This window comes from Caretta caretta, chromosome 7, assembly GCF_965140235.1.
Source record: "Caretta caretta isolate rCarCar2 chromosome 7, rCarCar1.hap1, whole genome shotgun sequence".
Classification (NCBI taxonomy): Eukaryota; Metazoa; Chordata; order Testudines; family Cheloniidae; genus Caretta; species Caretta caretta.
In genome coordinates, this window is record NC_134212.1 from 49,439,166 (window position 1) to 49,462,371 (window position 23,206).

The 23,206-nt window shown below is 56.7% G+C and overlaps 1 protein-coding gene across 2 annotated transcripts in view; it reads right to left on the reverse strand.

Annotated features, from left to right (window-relative positions):
* Nucleotides 1-23,206, reverse strand: part of SEMA3F (semaphorin 3F) — a 110,376-nt gene that overhangs the window by 79,934 nt on the left and 7,236 nt on the right. For both annotated transcript variants that reach the window (XM_048857823.2, XM_048857824.2), the window contains exon 2: nt 21,825-21,976. In XM_048857823.2, the coding sequence (XP_048713780.2) occupies nt 21,825-21,936 (112 nt within the window). In that variant the 5' untranslated portion in view covers nt 21,937-21,976. The remainder of the gene's footprint in view (nt 1-21,824; nt 21,977-23,206) is intronic.

Consider the following 23,206-nt stretch of genomic DNA (forward strand, 5'->3'; position numbering starts at 1 on the left):
GGTGGTTTTGCTTCACCGTTAGCCACGGGCTGTGTGGTTCCTTGATCTTGCGTATTCCAGTGCTTGGTTAGCCACCAACCTGCCTAATGACTCCAAAGGTTTTGTGAATGTGAGGGATCCCAAAAATTCACACTGGAAGGGTGCCACTGGATACTCTCCCATTTTCAAACTTTCAAGCATCGAATCCAGGATCGGGATAATAGTGACCAATCACCAAACAGGAAGAGAGAAACGCTACCGACCCAGCAGGCGAATGCCCCACAGGCTGGAATGTGTTTCCAGGGTCTGTTTATAGATATGATGGCAGAGGCCAGGATTGGTTTGTGGACAAAGAACCATGCTCCCAGGGAACCCAGAATCACTGACTGCCCAGGGCAGTTCTACCCGCTCCCACTCCCCCATGAGGCTTTTCCACCGGCTGCCCGCCTCCCTTGGTACCTACACAGGGCCCCTACTGGGAGCTGGCATGGCGGGCATCAAGGGTTAATTCCGGTTGGGGTGTGAGGCAGCTCTTTCCCCAGGTGCACCATTAACCCATCCGCTGCGCCCGCAAAACCAATTACATGCGCTCTCACCCAATTAGTTTCTAATTACGGCCTTGTAGTGCATTCAACGTAATTAACATGTAAATTACACGGCATGTTTATATTCAATAACTACTTCCCAGTGTTCCCGGCTGCAGGGACGGTGCTGCCTTTCGGGAGGGGGCTTTGCTTTATTTTAATCTGGGTGACTGAATTTAATTTAAATGCCAACAGAGTAGACGATACCGTATTTCCCTAGCTATAAGGCACACACCATAATGACTGCTGGTACGCAGGGATCATTCACACCTTGCATGTGTCTCTCAGCAGGATTCGCGTGCACACACACACACGCACACACACGTACGCAGACACATGCATACGTGCACACACATTCACAGGCCCACAACCACACACACACTCGTGTGCACCCACACACAAGGAAGGCAGAGTGAGAAAGGGGAAGTCACAGCTGGGAAAAGGCAAAGAGCAATCTGCTTCCAAGCGAAGGGAGCAGAGCAATGTGTGGAGGTGAGAGGAGATGGGTGGGGGAAAGAGACAAAGGAGTGAAGAAAAGAGCTAGGAGGCAGGCAAGGAGCGAGGGATGGGAAAGGAGCCAGACAGAGGGGAGGAGAGGAAAGAGAAGGGGAAAGCAGGGAAGAGCACAAGCCTGCACAGACAGAGTGGGAAAGCGCTCACAGAAAGGGCTGATCCTGCCTCTGCAAAGGTTGATGGCAAAATATCCCGAGCTGGGCGGTGCAGGGTCTGGGCCAGGATGCCGTGTGAGTCTCAGGCACCACTCAGGCAGTGTCATTTACACCCAGAGGGGCCGAGGTGTATCTAAGAATCAAGCCTCGGATCTGCATTGGGCCAGATTCCTAGAGTGCAGGGCATTCATTGGTAACCATGTCCTTGGAGGGGAGGCCGTAGCCTGGGAGATCTTGGCTGCGGCTTGGCAGGGAGGTTACGTCCTCAGCAGAGAGGTTCTGGCCCCGGCATTAGCGCTAACCTAGGGCTGTCTCACTCAGGCGAGCTTGTCTGCACCTGCACTGGGAATTGCACAGGCCCATTTCCTGCATGGCAGGTTTGATTCAGCTCCGGTTCGTAGCCCGGGGCAGAACTCGGTACTCTTAGTGGGAGCTGGGCGTGGGTGGAACTGGCCCCAAGGGCAGGGAGCTCCATATATTAACCCTCCCCAGGCCCCCGGCTCTCACTCAGTGGTTGTGGGCAGCCAGAGGCATGGCACATGGCTCCCACAGAAAACATCCCTGGAGAAGGGAGGGCATGGGGGTGGGGGGCGGGCACCAGGCAGCCCTGATAGGGGGTGGGTGGGCACCAGCAGGGAACACCCAGCTCTCAGAGATCACTGAAAGGGGGTTGAAATCCTGCTTGGAATGAGGGACTCCCCAGGCCTGCCCCACCTCCTCCCCTCAGAGACGGGATCTGCCCAATAATCGCTCAGATGCACAGCTGGGAAACAAACACGGGGACCATCCGTCCCTGCAGCAAACCAAGCTGAGATTTCAGCTGAGCGGGTGCTTTCTAATGAACCCGGCTGGCTCTCCGGCAGCCTGGGAGATGGGCGGGGAGGGCACCCAGCTGAGCTGGGGAGGGTTTGGAAGCAGGAACAGGACAGCTGAAGGCCCGGGCTGCAAAGCCCAGTTCCTGCTGCCAGCGTCTGCTCCCTGTTCCCACGCAGCCGTCCATCCCCCTGGCCCCAGCTGGCTTCTCAGAAAAGCCTCCGGCTCCTAGCCTGCATGTGGGCACACAGCATGGGCTCCAATCTGTACCCCTCTGCACAACAGCAGGGTGCGGAGCGAGTGTGCACCCCGCTGGCCAGGGCAGGATGGGCCCCCTCAGGGCCCGAGCCACAGAGGTTAGGAGTGTTACAACCCTGGGCAAGGGAGGGAAGTTGGCTCTGTAGCTCAAATGGTAGCAGCTCAGGCTCTTAGCCCTGATTCAATTCCCCAGAGCGTCAGCCAAGATTACAGCTGTCACTCCTGCCCCACGTAATAGCACCCCTATGGGATGTGACACTGGTATTGCAGTGCCCCCAGACATGAACAGAATCACATACTGTCCTCCCAGCCACCCACAGTCCCAGGGACGGCACTGGGTATGGGGTAGAAGCTGTAGCCAGACACACATTAACTCCCCCTCCATGCCCAGACTCAGGATGCTCAGAGACAAGGCTCCTGCGGTGGATTTTGAGGCCTGGTTTAAGCCCCCAGGGCACCTTCGCAGCCATGATGCCCCCTCCAGCTGGGAAGCTGTGGGGCTCGAGGGGAGGAGGAAGTGCACTCTGAACCCTTTGCACAGAGTGGGACAATGGCAAGAACCTGTAGGGAGCCTCTGAGAGAGGGAATGGCCTGCTCATCCCTAGAGGGCACCAGAGACACAGGACTCCCAGCTGCTGCAGGCATAGCGCCATTGCTGGAACCAGGCTTACCACCTGTGCCCAGCCACAGCCCCACTACTCAGCACAGTGGGGGGCACATGCTCTCTGACCCACAGTCCATAACACAGCAACACAGGCCCTCTGCTAACATCTCCTGCCCCTTGGTGCTGCAAGGAGAGCCACACCCACAGCTGCCAGCTCTGGGAAAGAGACACGCTGCTCAGCCATGCAGCAACCTTCCCCTGCCCTGCTCCAGTCCAACCCCTACAGCTGGGAAACACTGGGCTCAGCCATTAAATACATCCCAGGACAGCCTGCCAGCTGGACACCAGACCCGTAACCTGGGGCTAACACGGCCGTGCAGCCATCCCTGGGCTTAGTTATTTACAGGCATCATCCCTCAGCCACCTGCTGCCAGACCTGGCGCCTCACAGGATGCAGGTTCCCTGCTGTGCAGTCAGCATTCAACAAATGGGGAAACTGAGGCCCAGGGAGGGGACATAACCGAGGCAGTGTAGCATCAGAACCCAGCCCTTGTGACTTAGTCATGTGCCCATCCTGCCTCTCGCTGGATGAGGCGAGCGGCCACAGGAAGGCCAATCCACGGGAAGCAGAGCCAGCGTGGGGTTCTCCTGGGACGTGGAGCACAAACACAGGTGCAGAGGGAATTCACACATGGCTGAACATCCAACCCCTCTCAGTAAACATGCCGCCCCCTGTGGGCCCCCTGGGATAAAAGGTCCATTCCCCCCGCCCCCTTCCCCCATCCCTGTCACAGGGGGCATGGAGCTTTCAGGGCTGACTGGGTAGCTGACAGCCAGCCTGCCCCACGCTGACTCTGCGGTGCTGAACCAAGGCAGTAAGGTGGGAGAGGCGGGCCTGGAATGCACCCGGGCGTGGCCTTTCCGGGGAGGCCCCCCCTGCCCTGCTTCAGAGCCCGTCATCTTTTCCTGCTGACTCAATGCTTTGCCACGAGCCAGAGCATCAGATCAGCAGCACAGCTTGCTGGGCAATGGGCACATGGGGCTGCAACCAACCGCAACTGGACTCCGCATCTTACACTATTCAAGCCACAGCTCTGGGAGGCAGGTGATGACAGACCTGCAGCTTCAATTTAACCACCACCATATCTAGCTCTTGGGGCTGCATCGCAAAGCTGGAAAGGTGCCAGCACCCCTAGGAGGAGAACAACAATCCCACCCATACTCCCTTTTATGGCGTGCCAAGTCGGGGGGGCCCAGCCCTGGAGTTGGGGACTGTTTGGGCCGGCGACGCTGAGGGCGTGCGGCTGGGTTTCTTTACACAGCTCCAAATGGTTCCCAACTGCTTGAGGATGGCCAGTTTGTCTGAGCCTCTGATCACACTCACACTCTGTGTTTGCTTTACCCCAGGGGCGCTGGCCTCAGCTCGTGGGAGGGGAAGGGGCCCCAGCAAACCCACTGCAGCCCTCTCCACACTGCCCTGAGCCATTTTCAGCTGCTGTGTGTGCGTGACGGCAGGGGAGCCCAGCGGCCCAGCAGCACCCGGCCATGCCTCTGGGGCACAGTTCAGAAAATTGTCATCGCACTGTCTGAGCTGCTTTTAAAGGGGGTCATGTCACTGAGCTAGGGGCATGCCTAATAATAAAGAGTTAGACACAATGGAAGTTAGGAACATTGATAATTACATTGTGGGTCTGGGCCTTACCCTCTTGTAATGTGCTGTGTGCCCAAAGGTATGAGGGTAACAAGAGTTTTCTCTATTGTACATCTGCAGAAACTGAGGCACATCACCCAGCAGCTCAGGAACAGAGCCCAAGCCTCCAGCCTTCCACTGGGGCCCAGGGCCAGACTGACAAAGGTATTTAGGGGCCTAAAGACACAGATACACAGCCTGCAGGATTTCCAAAAAGTGCCTAATTCTCACTGACTCCACTTGGAGTTAGGTGCCTACCCTGGTTAGGCGCTTCACAGGTGCCTAGCAGTTGCTTTAGGCACCTAAATCCCTTTGGATCCTTGACATCAGAGCTCCCCAGGTCGGACAGTGGCTCCAGGAGTTTGCTGGGCTGCTGGCGAGGTGGAGGCCACTGCCATGGTGTCGTCCCCTCGTGCCCTGAAATGGTTTGTTGCCATTGAACTGATCAGAAAGCAGCGCGGACTGCATTCTAACCGTGGCACTGCTGATTTGTTTGAGCGTCGCTCCCCCTTGATGGGTTATTTATGATGTAATTAAGCTAATTACATGTAATGCGAGCGTCTCCATGGCCCTGAGCCAAGCGTTTTTCCTATTTAACCACTTCACAGGTGGGAGGGAACGGAGGAACGCTGACGATGCCTTGGAGATGAAACGACTGGCTTCTTTGTGGCTCTGCTGAGCATTTGTGCTACTGGTGCCCGCCTGCTTTGATTGCGAGTGGCTCCGGCCTCCCAGAGGGCTGCTCTGCCCTGCATGATCACCTAACACCTGCCTCAAAACTCGCACAGTGCCTCCAGGGGGGAATCAGGACTGGAGACGGGCAGGGAGGGGAAAGAGCAGAGCTGCCAGGAGGGGGCGCTCTCGACTGCCTCAGCTACCCAGAATGAAAATACAGGGCCCCACAAGCAGGTCCCGTGACGCTCCCCTTCCTACCGAATACTGGGGGAGACCTCAACTGTAAAGCCCCTTGTGGGACTGGCACATAGCACCTGGAAGACCATGTGTCTGTGAATGACGGTGACATTCCAGAAGCAGCGAGGCTGGGGTCAGGGCCCCTCCAGCCTCATGGGGGCAGGAGGCAGAGGCCTTGGGAGCGGCCATCTCGGAAGGGGTTAGACACAGCTGTGGGGCGCCAGTCTGCCCCCCCACCGCCAACAGCAAGCCGAGAAGCCATCCACCCTGCGGCTGGAGAAGAAGGGTAGCTGCCCACTGTCCAAGCAAGGAAGGCACTCAGGTTGCTGGATGGAAAGGAAGGAAGGAAGACAGGCATGGAGAGTAAAAGAGGAGGGCATGAGGAATAACAAGGCCAGGGGAGCAGCGCTCGCGGGGCCCTCTGCTCCCGCATGAGGCGTCTGGATCTCGCTGCTTGGAAAGCACTTTGGGAACCCGGGTGAGTTTTCACAGGGGGTGTGTGTGCGGGGCGTGCTCTTCTTGAAGCCAGCTGAGCCCCGGTAGCAACACACGGTAGCTTGGGCAGAGCACCCCACCCCCAGGCTCAACCCCATTATCCTGCCTAACGGAAACAAACTCTCCACGGCTAATTGAGATCAATAAATCACTCCTTCACAGGGAGCATTTTCCACTGGTTCCCAGTGACCCAGCCCCCTCCCCGCCCCAGGTTTGCCTCTCCCCTCTCGCAGGGAAGAGGCCAGGTGCTCAGAGAGTGGCAGCATCCTCACAGCCCTTCAGCCATCGGGATGGGGGGGAGGGATAGCTCAATGGTTTGAGCATTGGCCTCCTAAACCCAGGGTTGTGAGTTCAATGCTTGAGGGGGCCATTTAGGGATCTGGGGTAAAAACTGGGGATAGGTCCTGCTTTGAGCAGGGGGTTGGACTAGATGACCTCCTGAGGTTCCTTCCAACCCTGATATCCTATGACAGGAGAAAGCTGGTCCTGCCGTGGGATTTGGCTGGGATCCTAGGAGGCAAGGCCTGGGCTACTTGTTATTTAACTCTGTACTCCACTGGCCAGTGGGTTGGCACCTCAGCTGCTCAAGGGCCAAATTCTGCTCCCCCGGCACTGCTGTAAATGCAGAGAACAGCCATGGCAGCAGGAGGAATTTTCCCCACCGTGGCCATGCAGCCCACCACTTCTCATCCGTGGAGCTGGGGCTGGCGGGAGCATTTCGCCGCCGGGCCCGTCCCTAGACTCCAGCTGGCCTCTAGCTGCAGTTCCCAAGAACACTCCTGCTGGTGGGGCAGAGCAGCTGGTATGTCGGGGAAGCACTCAAGAGGCAAGGGGGAACAGAGGGGGTGGTAAGGGGACAGCCCTCCATGATGAGGGTGAGGCCTCAAGTGGCGTTTCCAGAGGTGGGATAGCGCAGCTTCTCCTCAGAGAATTGCATAGCTCTGTGCAGGACACAGAACCTGCAGGCCTGGAAGAGACCCACCCTCCTGCTCCTAACAGCGCCAGGCACTGCAACTGCTAACGCATATAAATCTCAAATCCTCCCCCGACCCCCCCCAAGCTATTTCCCTCAACAGCTATCCTACGGCAGGGCGTTCCGCAGGTTAACATCTGCAGTGCATGCACAAATGGCACCTAGACTCACATCACCAGGACTAACAGAGGTCTGAGTGCCTGCCCTCATGGCCAAACCGAACAAACTGGCTAGGAGTCAGCCGCGCAGACCATGCCGTCAGCCAGCGTTGCTGAAGTAGCACTAATGGACTTTGGCCACAGGCCGCCCTTGTGGTTACTTATTTGAACAGATACGCTCTGATTAAACATTTACAAGCTACTTCACTGCCCAATTTGGTTTGGTTTTGAAAGGCTGCTGCCACGAATATTCATTTTTCAAAGCTATGTGAGTCAAAATCCTGGCCCCCGCAGCAAAACTCCCATCACCTTCTCCCAGGGCCAGATTCCACCCACAGGTTCCAAGCCCAGAAGGGCCCATTGGGATCATCAAGTCCGACCTTGCACCCCTAGCGATTCGTGTGTCGAGCACCGTAACGGGTGGCCGAGCTGGCACGGAGCTTTTAGAAAGACCCATGCTTGATTTAAAGAGCGCAAGAGATGGAGAAACATGTGCACCCGGAGGAAACACTCCTCAACCCTAGACACCCATTCAGACTGTATCGATTGATGGGCTCTAGAAGAAACAAGGCCCAAACAGTAAAACGACTGGGGCTTTACTGTGGTGAATAAAAGGGCTAACTCTGGAGGCCAGGTTTACTTGTTAGCAGTGATGAGCTGCCAAAATCTTAACCATCAGTTCCCTATAAAAAGTTCTGATTTAAGGGATGTGCCCCAGTATGTATTTTTTGTACCAACAGGGTTACCATACTTTTCCTGGGAGGAATTTTTTTTCCCGGACGGCGATTTAAGAACCAAAAAGCCTGACCTGTCCGGGAAAATACGGATGTATGTTAACCCGGGCTAAAGTTCTTTTTTAAAAAAGATGGGCCTGAACTAGAAATGAGCTCCGTTTCCCATGTGTGGGTCCCCACCCCTCCCTGGGGTTGTGCTAGGGTGACCAGATGTCCCGATTTTATAGGGACAGTCCCGATTTTGGGGTCTTTTTCTTATATAGGCTCCTATTACCCCCCCTACCCCCGTCCAGATTTTTCACACTTGCTGTCTGGTCACCCTAGGGTGTGCACATGTGTGGGTCCCAGCTGCTCCCTGCCCCCCTCATTGAAGCAGGTGTGCAGGGTTACTGCCCTAGGAACTGCAGGGCACCAGGGAACGCGGGGCCAGCTGCAGACAGGGCATGGGGCAGGGCTAGCTGGAGGCAAAGGGTGCAGGGCTGGCTGCGGGCAGGGCATGGGGTGTGGGGCTGTCTGGAGACAGGAGGGTGTGGGGCTGGATGGAGACAGGGGCTGGCTGCAGGCAGGGCAGGGGATGAGGCAGGGGCTGGCTGGAGGCAGGGGGTGCGGGGGTGGCTGGAGACGGGTGGCTGGAGGCAGGGCAGGGGGTGGCTGGAGGCAGGGGCTGGCTGCGGGCAGGGCGCGCGGGGGTGGCTGGAGGCAGGGGGTGGCTGCGGGCAGGGTGGTGGGTGCTCACGGGGAGAGCGGCTCGGAGCAGCCCAAGCAGCAGGACGCAGCCCAGGCCCGGCAGAGCAGCCGGGGACCCACCAGGCAGCAGCGGGAGCCCCAGGGCCAGGGGAGCAGCAGCAGCAACAGGGCTTGGGCCCAGGGCCAGGCGGCAGCCCACATGGCTCCTGCAGTGCAGCGCCCCCGGCGGCTGGAGAAGGAATTACATCACTTCCGAGCAGGAGCCCATCAAAGCCTCAGCACCCCCTGCAGGGAAGAGGGTTAACAACCGGTTCTAAAACTGCTTCAAAATTTAACAACCAGTTCGCGCGAACCAGTGCGAACCGGCTCCAGCTCATCACTGCTTGTTAGTCTCCCCAGGATTTAGGCACACCCCCTGGCCTTGGTGAATCCAGCTACCCCTCCAGCAAGCTGCACAATGTTAGGCCCAAGCGCTAATTCATCCCCAAAGCATGCTATAGCCTATTTCTCTATAGAATCATAGAATATCAGGGTTGGAAGGGACCCCAGAAGGTCATCTAGTCCAACCCCCTGCTCAAAGCAGGACCAGTCCCCAACTAAATCATCCCAGCCAGGGCTTTGTCAAGCCTGACCTTAAAAACTTCTAAGGAAGGAGATTCTACCACCTCCCTAGGTAACGCATTCCAGTGTTTCACCACCCTCCTAGTGAAAAAGTTTTTCCTAATTAAAACGGTCTCCCTTTAAAACGGTTCCCCTTGTCCAATTAGGGAGAGGAAACGTGCATGTGACCTAACTGATCAGCCATGCAACGTGCCTAAAAGTCCAAAGAAACAACCCATAAACGTATTAGGAAAAGATTGTGGTACATTTCCATACTTTGATTAGTCTGTGAGAAGTCTCATTGATGGAGCAAATTCACTGGAGAAAGGGTATCAGGATCAGGCCCTGGTGAGGAGTTACGAGTAAGCCTGTTTGTCCGCATCATTTTGGGGTAAAACCCATATTTAAAAAAAAAAAAAATTCGTCTGTCATCCCAGTCAGCGTGCGACTGAGCAACACTCCACAAACTGGTTTACACATCTGGCTCTGTCCATGTCCAACCTAGTGGGGTTTGGAAGAGAAACTTTGGTTTTTCAAGCATATAATTTCAGAACGTAGAACATGCTTTATCCAAACAAGACACACCAGCACATGTTTTAGAAGATTTGTAGATCTAGTCAGCAGCATGAGGATTGTGGTGCGGTGCTTTTACACTTTGCGTGACAGCTAGTTCCAATGGAAAACAAACTTAGTAATATCAGCTGTTGTGTGCCAGGATTCTTTTTTAAGCTAAAATTCAGACTTTTGCCATGACATGCAGCCAGCCCTTGCAAAGAGGCAGTGGATTTAAAGAGAAGCAGGTTGGTACGATGAATGGCGTTCACAACAGGCATTTCCGGGAGCAGGGAGTTCCAATGGCCCCCATTAGTCAACACTTACGAGAATACTTGGCTAACCTGCCTCTAATATCCTGGGACCGACATGGCTACAGATACGCTGAATGCAGGGCGAACCTGAACACTTTCAAGCCAGCTTCCATTCTGGGACTTTCCTTCTTGCATCCTCTACAATAGTTTAAAGCATCAGGGATAGTTTTAGAGAACTCCTGGGCACAGCTGATCCAAAGGAATGGAAAGAGTTAAAGACAGCAGCGAGGGGAAGACAAGAGGAGAAACAAGAACCCTCAAAGGAAGTCGACTGCTTTAGGAAGGGCTGAGGTAGTGACCAAAGTTGTCCCTTTGGAAGCAAGCACATAGAGCAATGCAAGCCATGAGTGGTAAGCAACAGGAGTTACTCAGAAACAAACTAAGCCAAACTAACTTTATTTATTACGTTGATAGGATAACAGGCTTAGTAGACAAAGGGAGGAGAGGGGACTTACTATATCTTGACTTTAGTCAGGCATTTAGCAGACTGGCAACAAGATTACAGAGTCTTTCAGCTCCAGATCACCAATTTCAGTCCAAGCCAGGTCAGTGATGAGTGGCTGGCTGGGCTCGTTACAGGCCAGGTGAGCAGGCTGCACCCCTGGCCCAACCCCTGGGGCGGGTGGCAGGACAGACCCTTGGAGTATCATCCCCTGAACTCTAGCAGGGGTCCCTCGAGGTTAGGATTAAAGGACATTGGTTGGCACAGCCTGTGCTGGACAGGTCTTAGTCTCCAGGGCTGTTGATCTTTTCTCCAGCGCTCAAATTCACCTCTGATTTCAAGATAAGGTCATTTGTTGTTATGTCTTACAGGCATGTTCAGAAAGGAGCCCTGGTAAGCTGTACAGGGCTTTTCCTCAGCAACCTGTTCTCAGGTGCTTCTGGAGCAAATGTCCCTGTAGGCCGACAGTTCTTTGTTCCCAGCCCAGAACTGGACATGGCCACGGGAAATCCCTTGTGAGTGTTGAGGAGTCACATGGGAGGGAGACCAGGCCTGGATGCCGTCCATCAGCAAGGACCTGGGGGAGCTGCATTCTTATGCACACAAACAGCGTAAAACCAGTCACAATTCCTAGCCGGTCCTGGAGTCCGTCCTCCGTGGAACAAGCGCCAGCTGTCCAGCCCCTGTAACGGTACAGGCATTTAAAAACACTGAAGCAGTCCTTGAGGTTCCTTTGACTGCAGGAGGGTCATGGCTGTGGCTGAGAGCAGGCCACGGCTCACTGTGTTCTGGGTGCGCGGGCTGCTGTTCTCCAACGCCCTGCAGTGGCGTGCAGCTCCCCAGGTGTGACTAGATACTCTAAGTCGGCAGGCCTTGACGCTCCGGTCTCTCTCCAGACCTTGGCCAGCGATCCCCGCCCCCCGAGATTCCCCAGGCCCTGCCATGTTTATTTGACTATGCAGTCCCCAGGCAATCCCTAGCAATGTAGCTCCAGCTGTGGCTTAAGGAATCTCCTTCCACACACAGTCCCAAATTCCCTGCTCCTTGACGCAGCTCCATTCTGCTAATGGCTAGGTCAACGTGTTGTGTGTAAAGCAGGCAAAGGTGTCCCTGGCAGGTGGTTCACGGAGATCACAGCCCCACAGCACTAGGTGCTGTACAGTCACACAGCAAGAGCCGCTCTGGCCCTGAAGAGCTTCCAAACAAAATCGATCACACAGACAAGTGCTGGGAGGGGAAACTGAGGCACGGGAAGTGACTTGGCCAGTGGCAGAGCTGAGAACAGAAACCTAGGGTGGGATCCTCACCCCCACTCTAGCTACTTTATGTCAGGTCAAAGTACCAGAGCCAGTGGCATAAAGGGTCCCCAGGAGCCCAGGGTCCAGCCAAGGGGGAATTCCCCTAATGGAGGCACAGCCGAGACGTCGCATCCTGCCCCGCGGCTACTCACGTGGCTCCCAGAGGGTCACAAAGGTCCCTTTGGGCCTTGCAATCCATGGAGACGTTTATCGCCTTTGTTCTCCTCACGGTCCAGGGTGCTACATACACAGACCTGGGGCCAGGAGTCTCTACAAACACCCAAGGCCAGGTAGGCTGCCACGGCGTGATGGACGCAAGAGGTATATGGTCTCCCTGGCCAGGCCATCCTGCCAGCGAGGGAGGAGGGATGGGGGTACAGACCGCTCTGCATGAGAAGCCAAGCTAAGCCCACCACGGAACTGTCCTTCATCCAAAGCCAGCCCTCTGCTAGCTGCGGGGCCAAACCAGAGCTGCAGGCCTTGAGGCCAACGGTCCAATGCCCACTGCCCATCGCTGCTCTGCCCTGGTGGCCCTACAATACCACTAGGGCTCAGCGTAAGCACCGGGCCAGAGGGGGGCACAATTGACCCTGGAAGCTCTACCCACACTTATCACAACAGGCGATGGACCCCATCCAGGGCACCCAATTCCCCACCAGCAGCAGGGTGAAAGCGGCCCATCCCCATGCTGCCAAATGAGCTGGCCCCAAAAAATGACAAAACCTCCCCCTCAGCCCCGGTCGAACACTTCTCCCAAAGCCATCACTCCAGCCCGGGCTCTCAGCCCCGCTCCTTCGGGAAACTGACCCAGCCCCTTCCAAAAAGGGGCTCCTGTTCCTCCCTCAGCAAGACACTGAAATCCTGGACTCAGTGGCACCACTGCACCCTACGCTAGCAGGAGGGGTCGCCTTTGCTTTGTAGCACAGACCAGGCCTCAGTTACAATGCTGGTTCTATGCGTCACTATGACATACCCCCTATCCCTCCTGTGTGCTGTGACTGCCCACTTCCTTGCAACATGTGTCAACTCCTTACGCTTCCTAATCGGTTCCACCTGGCATTTAGCTGCAGTGCTGTCCCGGACTGGAGGCAGAGCTCTGTATGGCTCAGAACTTGTCCCTTCTGCCAACGGAAGTCGGCCCAGTGAAAGCTATCACCTCCCCCACCTTGTCTCTCTCACTGGGAAGTAAACGAATTCCCACTTAGCGTAGCGGCTGGTTTCCACTAAGACGACAATTGATTCTTACCAGCACTTATCTCTGTGGCTTAGATATTGCTGGGCCCAGCTCCCTGCTGGCCCCCGTGCCTCCCATGAGGTCATGCAGTACGGATGGGCAGAATTCCTCCAGAGCCGCTTGCAATGCAGCCACTGTGAGCCTGGTCGGCGGGGGAGCAAGTGCAATACAGGAAAGAGGGAGGTTCAGAGAGGAGAGAGATTCCTGGATCGTAAGGCCAGACAGAGCCATTCTGATGGCTGGTCTGCATAACCCAGACCAGAGAATTCACCCGGATTCCAGCAGCAGGTGCCACGGAGCCCCATGGCCTCGTAAGAATACGGGCACTGCCAGGCTGGATGAGAACCAAGCTCCATCCAGCCCAGACCCCATCTCTGGCTGCGGCATGCTGCCAAAGGTGGTGTCAGAAGTAGCAGATGTGAGATAACCTCCCCCCGTGAGCTCTCTAACGGCAAGCGATCAGCTTTAGTCCCGCAGCTGGAGGTTCAAGGCCCCTGCCAGAACTTGTCAGCAGTAACTATTCTAACTCGAGACAGTCTTGTGATCCATATCAATGGCCAGCCCCTCTTTCAAGCATGGCCTCAACCACTTCCTGTGGCAAGGAGTTCCAAGAGCTAACGGCATGCTGTGTAAAAACAAGTGTTTCCTTTTATCTGACAGTAGCCCTGGGGGCTGCTGCTAAGTTCAGTCAACAGGTGAGATGCACAGATCTCAGGCTGGGATTCCCCAGGGACCTAAGGGAATGAAACTCAGCGGGAGTCACCTCCTAATTCTCCGGCTCCCTAACTCCCCGTAACTGCTGGGAAAGCCCCAGTTTAAAGGAGCGAGGAGAGTGCATGGAGCGGCCTGCAAATGCTCCTGGGGCCCTAAGCCAGCCTCCCGCGCATGGTGGCGGGAGAGAAGGGACAACAGCAGGCTAGGAAATGGAATCTGGGTAACAAGAAGCTGATTAAAAATATCCGCCCTGGTTTTGCCCAACACAGAGGAGGCTGGGAAATCGGCCTTGCCCCTGGGGGGTTCCCATCAGAACCTAGCCTTCCTGTCAGCACAGCAGGAGGCACAGACCCTCCCCGTGGCCTAGCCCTTTTCCTCCAACAGCAGCATTCTGGATCAGGGCTGTTTTCCATCGCTGCTCATCCCCCCCACCTGGGCCACGTCCACACACACGGGCCGTCTATGCTTTGCTCGGAGCCAGTGCTTTAACAGCGGCACAGACAGCATCGGCCAGCTGCCTGGCACAGCCCCACCTGAGAGCCTAGGTAGGACTTGGGCAGCTGGCCCACGCCACCGCCTGTGCTGCCCCAAAGCAGGCCCGAGATGAGATGGAGGCGCCCCCCAGCGCTGATGGGAAGGCTTGGGAGGGTAAGGATCACAATGGGTGCTATGGGTCTGGTTCTGGTCTCAGGTACACTGGAAGTAACTAACTGCTCTGAAGCAAAGGGGTGAAGCACACTCCGGCCCAGGCACGTCAGTGACCCAGCAAAAACTGTTGTCAAGCTGGAGATCAGGTTGAAAGTCCCCATCAGAGACCCCAGGGGTGAAATCCTGCCAAGGACATTGCAGAGGAGAAGATCCTAGCAATGCAAAGCCAGGCAGCTCAGAGCCAAGTTCAATTCAGGCCACTTCACCTGTTCTCCTATATCCCACATCTCTAAAGGGGCTCGCACGGATCACCCCGAGTTTGCTGTGAACAAAGCCCACTGGCTACAAGCCAAACATGCCCGGCCGAGAGACTCCTTGGGGAATTTAGGAGCAAAACTGAGCAGTCGTGGAAAGCAAAACTGCACCTTGACTCTAGAGTGTGGGCCAGTAGGTCTCAGCGCAGGGGTGACAGCCGCCCCTTGGCCAGCACTGGGGCCTGACTGGCACCCTCCCGAGTAAGAGCAGGACTCGCTGCAGCCAGACTGAGAGTGCACGTGTCCAATGAGAGAGCTCAGTGGGGAGCCCCTGAAGCTAGAGCCGAGGCAGCAATTCCCATCACCAGGGTTTCAGCCAAACCCTCGCCTGGATCCAGACCCTCGGCTTTCCCTTGGCTGTTGCGGCACAGCAGGGCCGGTGCCTCCCTCTGGGCGTCTGGCACAGCACCAGCCATTTGGTGCACGGGCAACTCCAGAGCTGTGGCTTTGGCAGCCTCGCCCTGGGGACCTCCGCCACCCCCAGCGTCACTGGTCCCTTTGTGCAGGTCATAAGCCTGTGGTCTCTCTCCCCTTCGGTGGGAATCTCTCCTGTGAGTCTCCACCTGCCAAAGGGGTTGGCTCAGACCCAGAGTTTCCTGGCTCTCTGTCTGCCTCCTGCACAGGAGAGCATCCATCCATCCAGACCTGACAACACACTCATCCGCATGCTCTCTCCAGGCAGTCCCACCTCCTGTGTGTGCATAATGCATCAGACAGCTGCTCTGGATCAACACCGGAGTAAAGGACATTCTGCCTCCGTGGGCCTGAACCTTGCATACACCTGAGTGGGTCCCTGGATTTCAATGGCTTTCAGTCCTGGTTTATACCAGGGGCACGCACACGTGAGACCAGATCTTGGCCCTGTAATGCCAGGTAATACGAAAGGTAAAAGGAGGCTGTCCCAGATTAACTGGCTGGACTAAGAGGACATAGATGATAATTGCCTGGTCACAGGAGATTCTCCAGACAAACTGAATGGATATGTAAACCTTGAGGAACAAAGAACGCAGGCTGTACCTACAGGCTGCGGGCTCTGCCCTGGGACGCAGCAACTCTGAAAGATGTTTGGGGGGTTGTGGTGGATAATCAGCTGAATGTGAGCTCCCAGTGTGGTGCTGTGGTCAAAAGAGCTAATGCGATCCTGGGGTGTATAAACAGGGGAATCCCTAGTAGGAGCAGAGAGGTGATTTTACATCTGTATTTGGCACTGGTGCAGCTGCTGCTGGAATCCAGCATCCAGTTCTGGTGCCCACAGTTCAAGAAGGACGTTGATAAATAGGAGTGTATCCAGAGAAGAGCTGCGAGGATGATGAAAGGATTAGAAATCCTGCCTGATAGTGAGAGACTCAATCTATTTAGTGTAACAAAGAGAAGGTTAAGGGGTGACCTGATCACAGCCTATAAGTATCTATGTGGAGAACAAGTATTTAACAATGGGCTATTCAGACTAGCAGAGGAAGGTCTAACACAACCCAATGTCGGCAAGTTGAATCTCAACAAATTCACACTGTCCCTGCCCATTTTTAAAGCAAGACTGGATAGACAGGGGGTCAGATCCCAGTGGTCCCTTCCAGCTGTGGAATCTAGGGATGAAAACCAGGTGCCAACTGCCCTGGGCTGTCTATCAGCCTCCTTCTACAGGCAGATCCCAACAGGGTAACTGGCTGCCACCGTGGTCTGCAGCCGGGTGGGGAGCTGGGCCTGGGGATTTTAAACATGGAATCAAACTGCAGGCCCATGGGAGAGGCCCAGCAGGTGACCATCCTCACCTCTCCTCCTGACCTCCCCTTATCTGCTCTGGGGGCAAAATGCTTTTCTTTCTGCTACCGTCGGAGCCACCGGGTGCTGCCATGGCCCCTGCTCCACCCCACCCCAAGCAAGCCCCTTTCTCCAGGTCATTGTGGGGTGACCAAGCCTCCCAAACCTGATCCACCAGCCCCCTCCCATCACAGCTTAGCTCCCACCCACCCTCCGCTGCTCTCCCAGTTGGACACCCCCTGGCCTTGGAGAGCACTGTTCTGCCCTGCCAGACTGGGCAGCACAAGGGATGGACCTGGCTGGCTGGGCACAGAGTTAGTAGCCAGATCTGGGACCCCCGCAGGGCTTGGCCAGTCCAGCTGTCTGAGGCTCCTGGCATTCCTGGCACCTGCAGTCCTGCTGAACACCCAGACACCCCTTTGACAGGTGCCCTTCAGTTCCCACCTGCAGCCACCCCACAGAACTGAGTCCCCCTCCCCCAGCTCTGGGCATCTTCCTGAACCTTTAACACTCCCCCACTAGCCCAGCCCTGGGCTCCTCCCACAGCTCTGCCAGTGCCCCTCACTCCCGTCCCACAGCCTCTGCTATCCCAGTCCTGGGCTCCCCCCCACAGCTCTGCCAGTGCCCCTCAGTCCCAACCCACAGTTCCTGCTATCCCAGTCCTGGACTCCCCCCACAGCTCTGCTGGTGCCCCTCGCTCCTGACCTGCAGTGCTGCCTCAATTCCAATAATTTTCTCTTGAACAAAACCCAACAACTTGTGCCATATTGGACAACGGCTTTCATCGCATGACCAGTTCCCCCTAATGGGCCCATGGCTGAAACCGCCAAACTCATTCCATTGGTGACATAAAAGCAGGGCTGGATCCCTGTCCCACAAAGCTGGCATGCCATTAGCCCTGACAGCTCGGCAGAGGCGCAGTCCAGGCTCCCATTTCACTGCCTGCTGGGCCTGCGCCATCTGCACGACCCCAACAGGGCTTATCTTTGCTCACTTGCTTTCCTTTCCTGCCTGTGGAGGTAGGGCCTGTTCCTGCCGGCTAATCCGCGGTGGGATTTGGGCCAAGGGGGAGGAGAGAGCTGGCCCAGTGAATCCCTCACCTTTCCCCCAGCCCTGGAGTTGTTTTCATGCACAGAGCTGGCTATGAGGGCCTGAGCTGCTTAGCAGGTCTCCCTGCAGCCGCCCTCCCCAACTCGCCCTGCAGCCTCAGTGCAGAGAGACACACAGAGAAATTATCGACTCGTAAAAGCCGATTAAAGCCAGCTCAGTTTACAGCTCCAGCATCCCAGCTGGCTCTTAAGGAAGGCGAGAGGTTAATTCTCATTGACTGGAGACACTGAAAGAGCGCAGCAGCAGGGCAGAGAGAACCCCTAATGGACAGGGGGCAGGTGACCTGCTCATTCGGAGTAAGGCAAAAAGACGCTCCAAAAATTACTCCAGTTCAACGACGTGTAAACTGCACCCTCCTTGCCCATCACATCTGTGCCCACCAGCACCTAGGGTGGGTGGCTTTCGGGGAGGGGATAAAAGGAAGCAGCAATTCCCTCAGTGCCCCTCATTAACAGCTCTCCAATGGCTGCAGAGGCAGGTGCGCAGCTGTCAGCCAGCGCAGCCAGACAGATCCCCAGCGGGTACCGCCTGGAGGCGGAGCGGCTGATGGGGGCAGCAGAGGCAAGTAGAGGAGTGAAAATTGGAAACACCACCCTGAGTCCCAAACCGGTGGGATTTCCAGAGGAAAGTGAAAGTCAATAAGACCTGTGCTCCTAAATCCCTCAGGTGACAGGATTTGGGCTCCTAAGTCAAGGGAATCCCACCTGACAACTGCCCGATCTGGCCGTTATACCAGAGACGTACAAGCAACGCCCAGCTCCCATGGAAGCGACTGCATGTGGACACTCCCGCCGCACACCACGCTTAACAATGCTTGTCCGGACTGTGCTAGAGCTGCTGCCCCCGGCATGCCCCGTGCGGTTACATGCTGCCTGGTCTAGTCTCCGAAGTGAGAAGCAGGTGGCTGCAATTTCCCCCACCTCCCATTTCTCAATCCTGCAACGTTGCATCCTTCGCTCAGCACAGACACCTGGGTGTTGTGATGGCCAGCTTCCCAATAGGGGGCGCTGTTGGGTGATTACCTAGCGGGGCAGCGAGGCCTCTCCATTCAGTGAGGGCTTGCCGGGAGTGGGCAGCGTAGGTGGAAGGAAGGACTAAAGCCTGAATTTTACTCCGACTTGGCTCTCGCTCCATGCTGGAGCCCAGACCAGCTGGGAACACCGCACATTGCGATGCAGCCCTGTTGCAGCGTATCACAGAACCACAGGCCTGCAAAAACCTTAGTAGCTGAGTCCACTTCCCAGCCTGTGCACAAAACACACTCGAAGTCCCAAGGGCTGGACTGTCCCCAGCCCAGCTCCCCTGAGCGTCCTCCAAGTTATACCCACAAGTACCGTGTGAAATAACTCCTCCCCCGCGGTTTACGCACGGCAGAGAGCAGTGGCCTTTTGCAAAGAGTCTGTGGAGCTGAACTTCTCATTTTGCCGGCTAGATCTGTCCCAAGACTCGGCTCCTTTCCCAGCTCCCCAGGCGGCCCCACCGCCACGCTCCCCTTGAAATCAGCCTCCATTTTCTGCCCGCACGCCTAACCCTGCCGTGCGCCTTTGTGTGGTTTCATTCTCCTCGCCTCCTCCCAGCTCGCCTTGATGGGCGTGTGGGTCACTCCCAGACCATTAGCAGAGATGTTATTCGAGGCCAGGCTAAGCCCATCGCCATGGCCACTCATCTCCCAGACAACACGGGGCTGGTCTGGGACGGTGGTCGACCCACTTTCCAGCCCACCTGACAGCGCCCCACCCCCACCCTGAGACCATCTGAATTAATGTTTCCATTCACGTTTTCCTGAGAAATAAAGGGCTGGGCTCTGCACTCGGGTACCCCAGCATAAGCCAGCAGGAACACCGCTAGAGTCAGCAGGGCAACGCAGGATCAGGTACATACAGCGTGAAATGAAATTCACTGAGGGCCGGCACACGCCCCGTTGGACACCAAAATCAGCAAAACAGGGACACCGGTGCCACCCAGGCCTGGCGAGGGGGGCTCTTACCCTGTCTGCACCATGCTAGCACAACAGCAGTACCACAAACGGGGGCATGCAGTGTCCTGCTTCCTTGGCTAACGGCCCAGGCAGGAAACAAAGCTCTAGGCCCTAGCAGCACAGGGTGGGGGCAACGAGGAGCCACGGCTGTACGGATCGCAGCCATTTGCACAGATTTGCACACCTGCCCAGTGGTACCAAGTGGCGAAGGGCCTGGCTGAGCCAGCAGGCATGCAGGGGCATGCGGGCATCATTACGGGACCTCGTTTGCAATGGGGCTGTGGGCTGGCCTCCACGAGCGAGTGAACGCGAGTTATCACTTGAGTGTTCCCATTAACTCCAACCCTGTCCACATGCACAAACCCCACACGGGCGGAGTGGCGGCAATCCCAGGACTGCGCTGGCATGACCGGGGTACAGCAACCGTCCCTCCTGCTCCCTCTAGTGTGGATGCAGGCTAGCGCCATGGCACAACTGTTGAAGGCTGCAAACCCTCAAAGCCTTCCCACAACCCTCCAGGACTCCTGCCCCAGCCATCCACCTGCTTCTTGTCCACACAGCACCTACCCACTCTGCTCAGGCCCAGCTGAGTCCTAAGTGGCTTCCAGTACCAGGATGGGAGGAGCCCAAAGGGCAAACCCCTCCAGAGGAGAGAAGAGGCAGGGGCTGAAGAGGCATGGGACTCTCCCTGGGTTGCATCCTATCGTCTACAGTAGCACCTAGCAGCACCAACCCAAGTCGGAGTCCTGTTGGGCCACGCCCTGTCTAACACAGTGAGAGACACTCTGCCCTGAAGACCTCACAGTCTCAAGAGCTGAGGAGCAAGAGGGGAAACTGAGGCACAGAACGGGCAGGGACTCGGCAAAGGTTGCAGAGGTGGGAACAGAAGCCAGGTCTCAATGAGTTCCAGTGTGGTGTCCTGCCCGTTAGGCCATGTTGCCAGCCTGCGGATTCTCCCCAGCTGGCAAGTGACAAAGACACCCAGGACACAGGCGCCATGCAGTGTTCACCCAGCGACTGGTCAGAGGCGCCCACGATGATCACAAATTGCTTGTGCAAATCCTGACCCTGCCGAAACTTGTTGCATCCACTCACATCCCTCCTCTTTCCAGCTCAACCCCCACCCTGGCAGCAGGCCTCCTGGCCTGGGGTCCAACACCCCTGGGGCGATCGCAAAAGGCAATGTACATCTGGAAAGCGTCCAGGTATCTGAGCAAGTGCAGAGCCAGTGAGCAGATCCCACAAATGGACCCGGGGGTGATGGGGGAGAGCAGGTCCCAGCCCATACAGGCACCAACACCAGCAGGTGGCTTAATTTCCAACAGGCTAGCGAGCCCTGCTCCAGGGCTCTGCACCTGCCCCCTCCTTTGCCAGCTCCGATCCTTCACTCGTGCTTTCTGCATTCGCCCTGGCTGGGGCTTGCAGATAAATCCACCCTGCCGGCTCCCCCAAGGCCCAAGCCGTTCTGTGTTGCAGGGATGGGAAGGAAGGGCAGGGGAGCAGAAGTGCTCACTGCACACCCTGTGTTGTGACAGCAGCCGGCACGTCCTGCCAGTTCACCTTTCAACTACGTCAGCTGGGAACCAGGCCTGTGCTCCCTTCCACAGGGTGCTGTGGGACTGGACACAGGGCTCCCCTCTAGGACTATCTCAGCTGCGGCCCACAGATGCCACTAGCTGCGTGCTCCAAACCCTAGCCGCCTGGCACGGAGGAGTCCAACAGCCTTGCCCCACCGCATGGGCAGAGGGGGGACTAGCCAGAAGAACGGCGTCACCCCTCCCCCTTTCCGAGGGAGCCCACTCTTGGGCATCACCAGATCCTAGGTGCCAGGACCAGCCTGGGCTCACCGCATTTCCACCTGCTGTCTGGTCCAACAGTCACAACGCTCGACTTGAGGAATGGTGGGAAAGTTCCCTGTGCCACAATGCAATTCCCCCACACCGCCCACAGCACCAAGCGGATCTGATTGGCACCAGAGGAACTGACTAGAATCCATTCCAGCAAGATCCAATGCTCCTGGCCAGGATTTTCCTGTGCCCCAAGGGCACATGTTGGCTCAGAAAGAGAGTGGACACAGAAGGGATTGATGGATGTGCTAATGGCCCGGAGGTTAAAGAGGGGAAGGACCAGACCTGGATTGCTGAGCCCCTGGAATGGACTCTGGTGTAGCCCCTGGGAGGGGAAGAACCAGACCTGGATTCCCATGCCCCTGGAATGGACTCTGGACCCAGCTGCTACAGCGACCCCAAAGCACAAGACACAGGACCCCCAGCTTTAGGTTCGAGAAGGAAGGAGACAGTGTCTTACCTTTGAGGGAGAGCTGCACCCTCGGGGTGGCAAAGACGTAGTCCTTGGCGTGGGCCACCCGCCAGCCCAGCGTCAGCAGGGTGACCCAGAGGACGACGCCAAGGAGGGGCATGGTGGGGTGGATCTAAGTCCAGGCAGAGTCCTTGGGAAGCCTAGCGGGCAGGAGAAAGCAGCGTTACTTGGGGGGCGGAGAACGGAGCAGCCCGCCCACTGAGGGGACGTGGTTCTCACCCCATCCGCCTCTCCTGTGGGGAGCACCATCCACAGACAGACCCCAGACCACTGCCAGGGCCACACCCAGCTCACACATACCTCCCAGGCTCCTTCCCACGTAGTCCCCCTCGCATCAGAAGATGGACGAGAACTGGGGGTGGGGGTGGGGGGGAAGGGAGCCAGTCTAGGAGTCCATAAGGGGTCTGACGGTCGGCACAAGCCCTATTGACTGTTCCTCAGACCCTGCAGTGGGGAGATGGGGCCCCAAGTCTTAGGGCCACCACTGGAGTAATTCCCCAGCCCCTGCCCAGCTCCCAGGGTGCACTGATCTGGGCTGACCTGTTAGACGAAGGGGGCACTACCTGGTGAACAAGGGGTTAACCACAGCTCAGCTTCCCTTCCCCTTGCACCAGTGTTCGGGGGAAGGGCTAGAAGCTGGGGAGACAGCTTTTGGGGAGGTGGGGCAGCCCCCCATGAGGGCTTGAGCAGACCAGACAGGATGGTTGGTCATTCCTTTCCACATCTCTTGCTGTCTGGCCCATACAGAGGAGCCCAGGCAGCTGGCTCCTTCGTATCTTTCCCGTCATTTTGCCAGGTCCCCGTTTATAAAAGCGGCCTTCAAACCCAGCTCTTCTCTGACCAGTCTGTCCCTAGCCATCTGGTGGGAGGGGTGCAAACTATTTTTGTTTGCAAACTCTTCACCCGCCGCTCATTGAACGTGGAACTAAGGGGAGGCAGGTGATGGGGCAGGTCCAAACGCTCGCCCCATGACCAGACGCTTTTCAGGAAGGGGTCCCCAGTCCCCGCAGGACAGTGGACTCTGCCAAGCAAGCCAGCGTCCCCAGCACTGCCGTAATAACCAGTTCACAGGCTGGCCTCATTTGCCAAAGCAAATGGGGTTTGACTGAGGGGCAGTAATCCAAGCGGCTGGTTCAGGACTGAACAGCCCCCTCCTGGCCCGACCCCACGGCAGTCATGGAAGGACCTGGCTGACCCTCCAGCTACCAGCTGCTGGCCCAGATCATGACTGTTCCCTCCCCTTCACGCCCCCCACCGAGCAAAGAAGCGCAGGACCCAGGGAGCGGAGGGGAAATCTGGGCTTCATTATTTACAGAACAAAAAGAGACAAAAGGCACTTTGGAGAAAAAAAAAAGATCTGTATGTGCCAG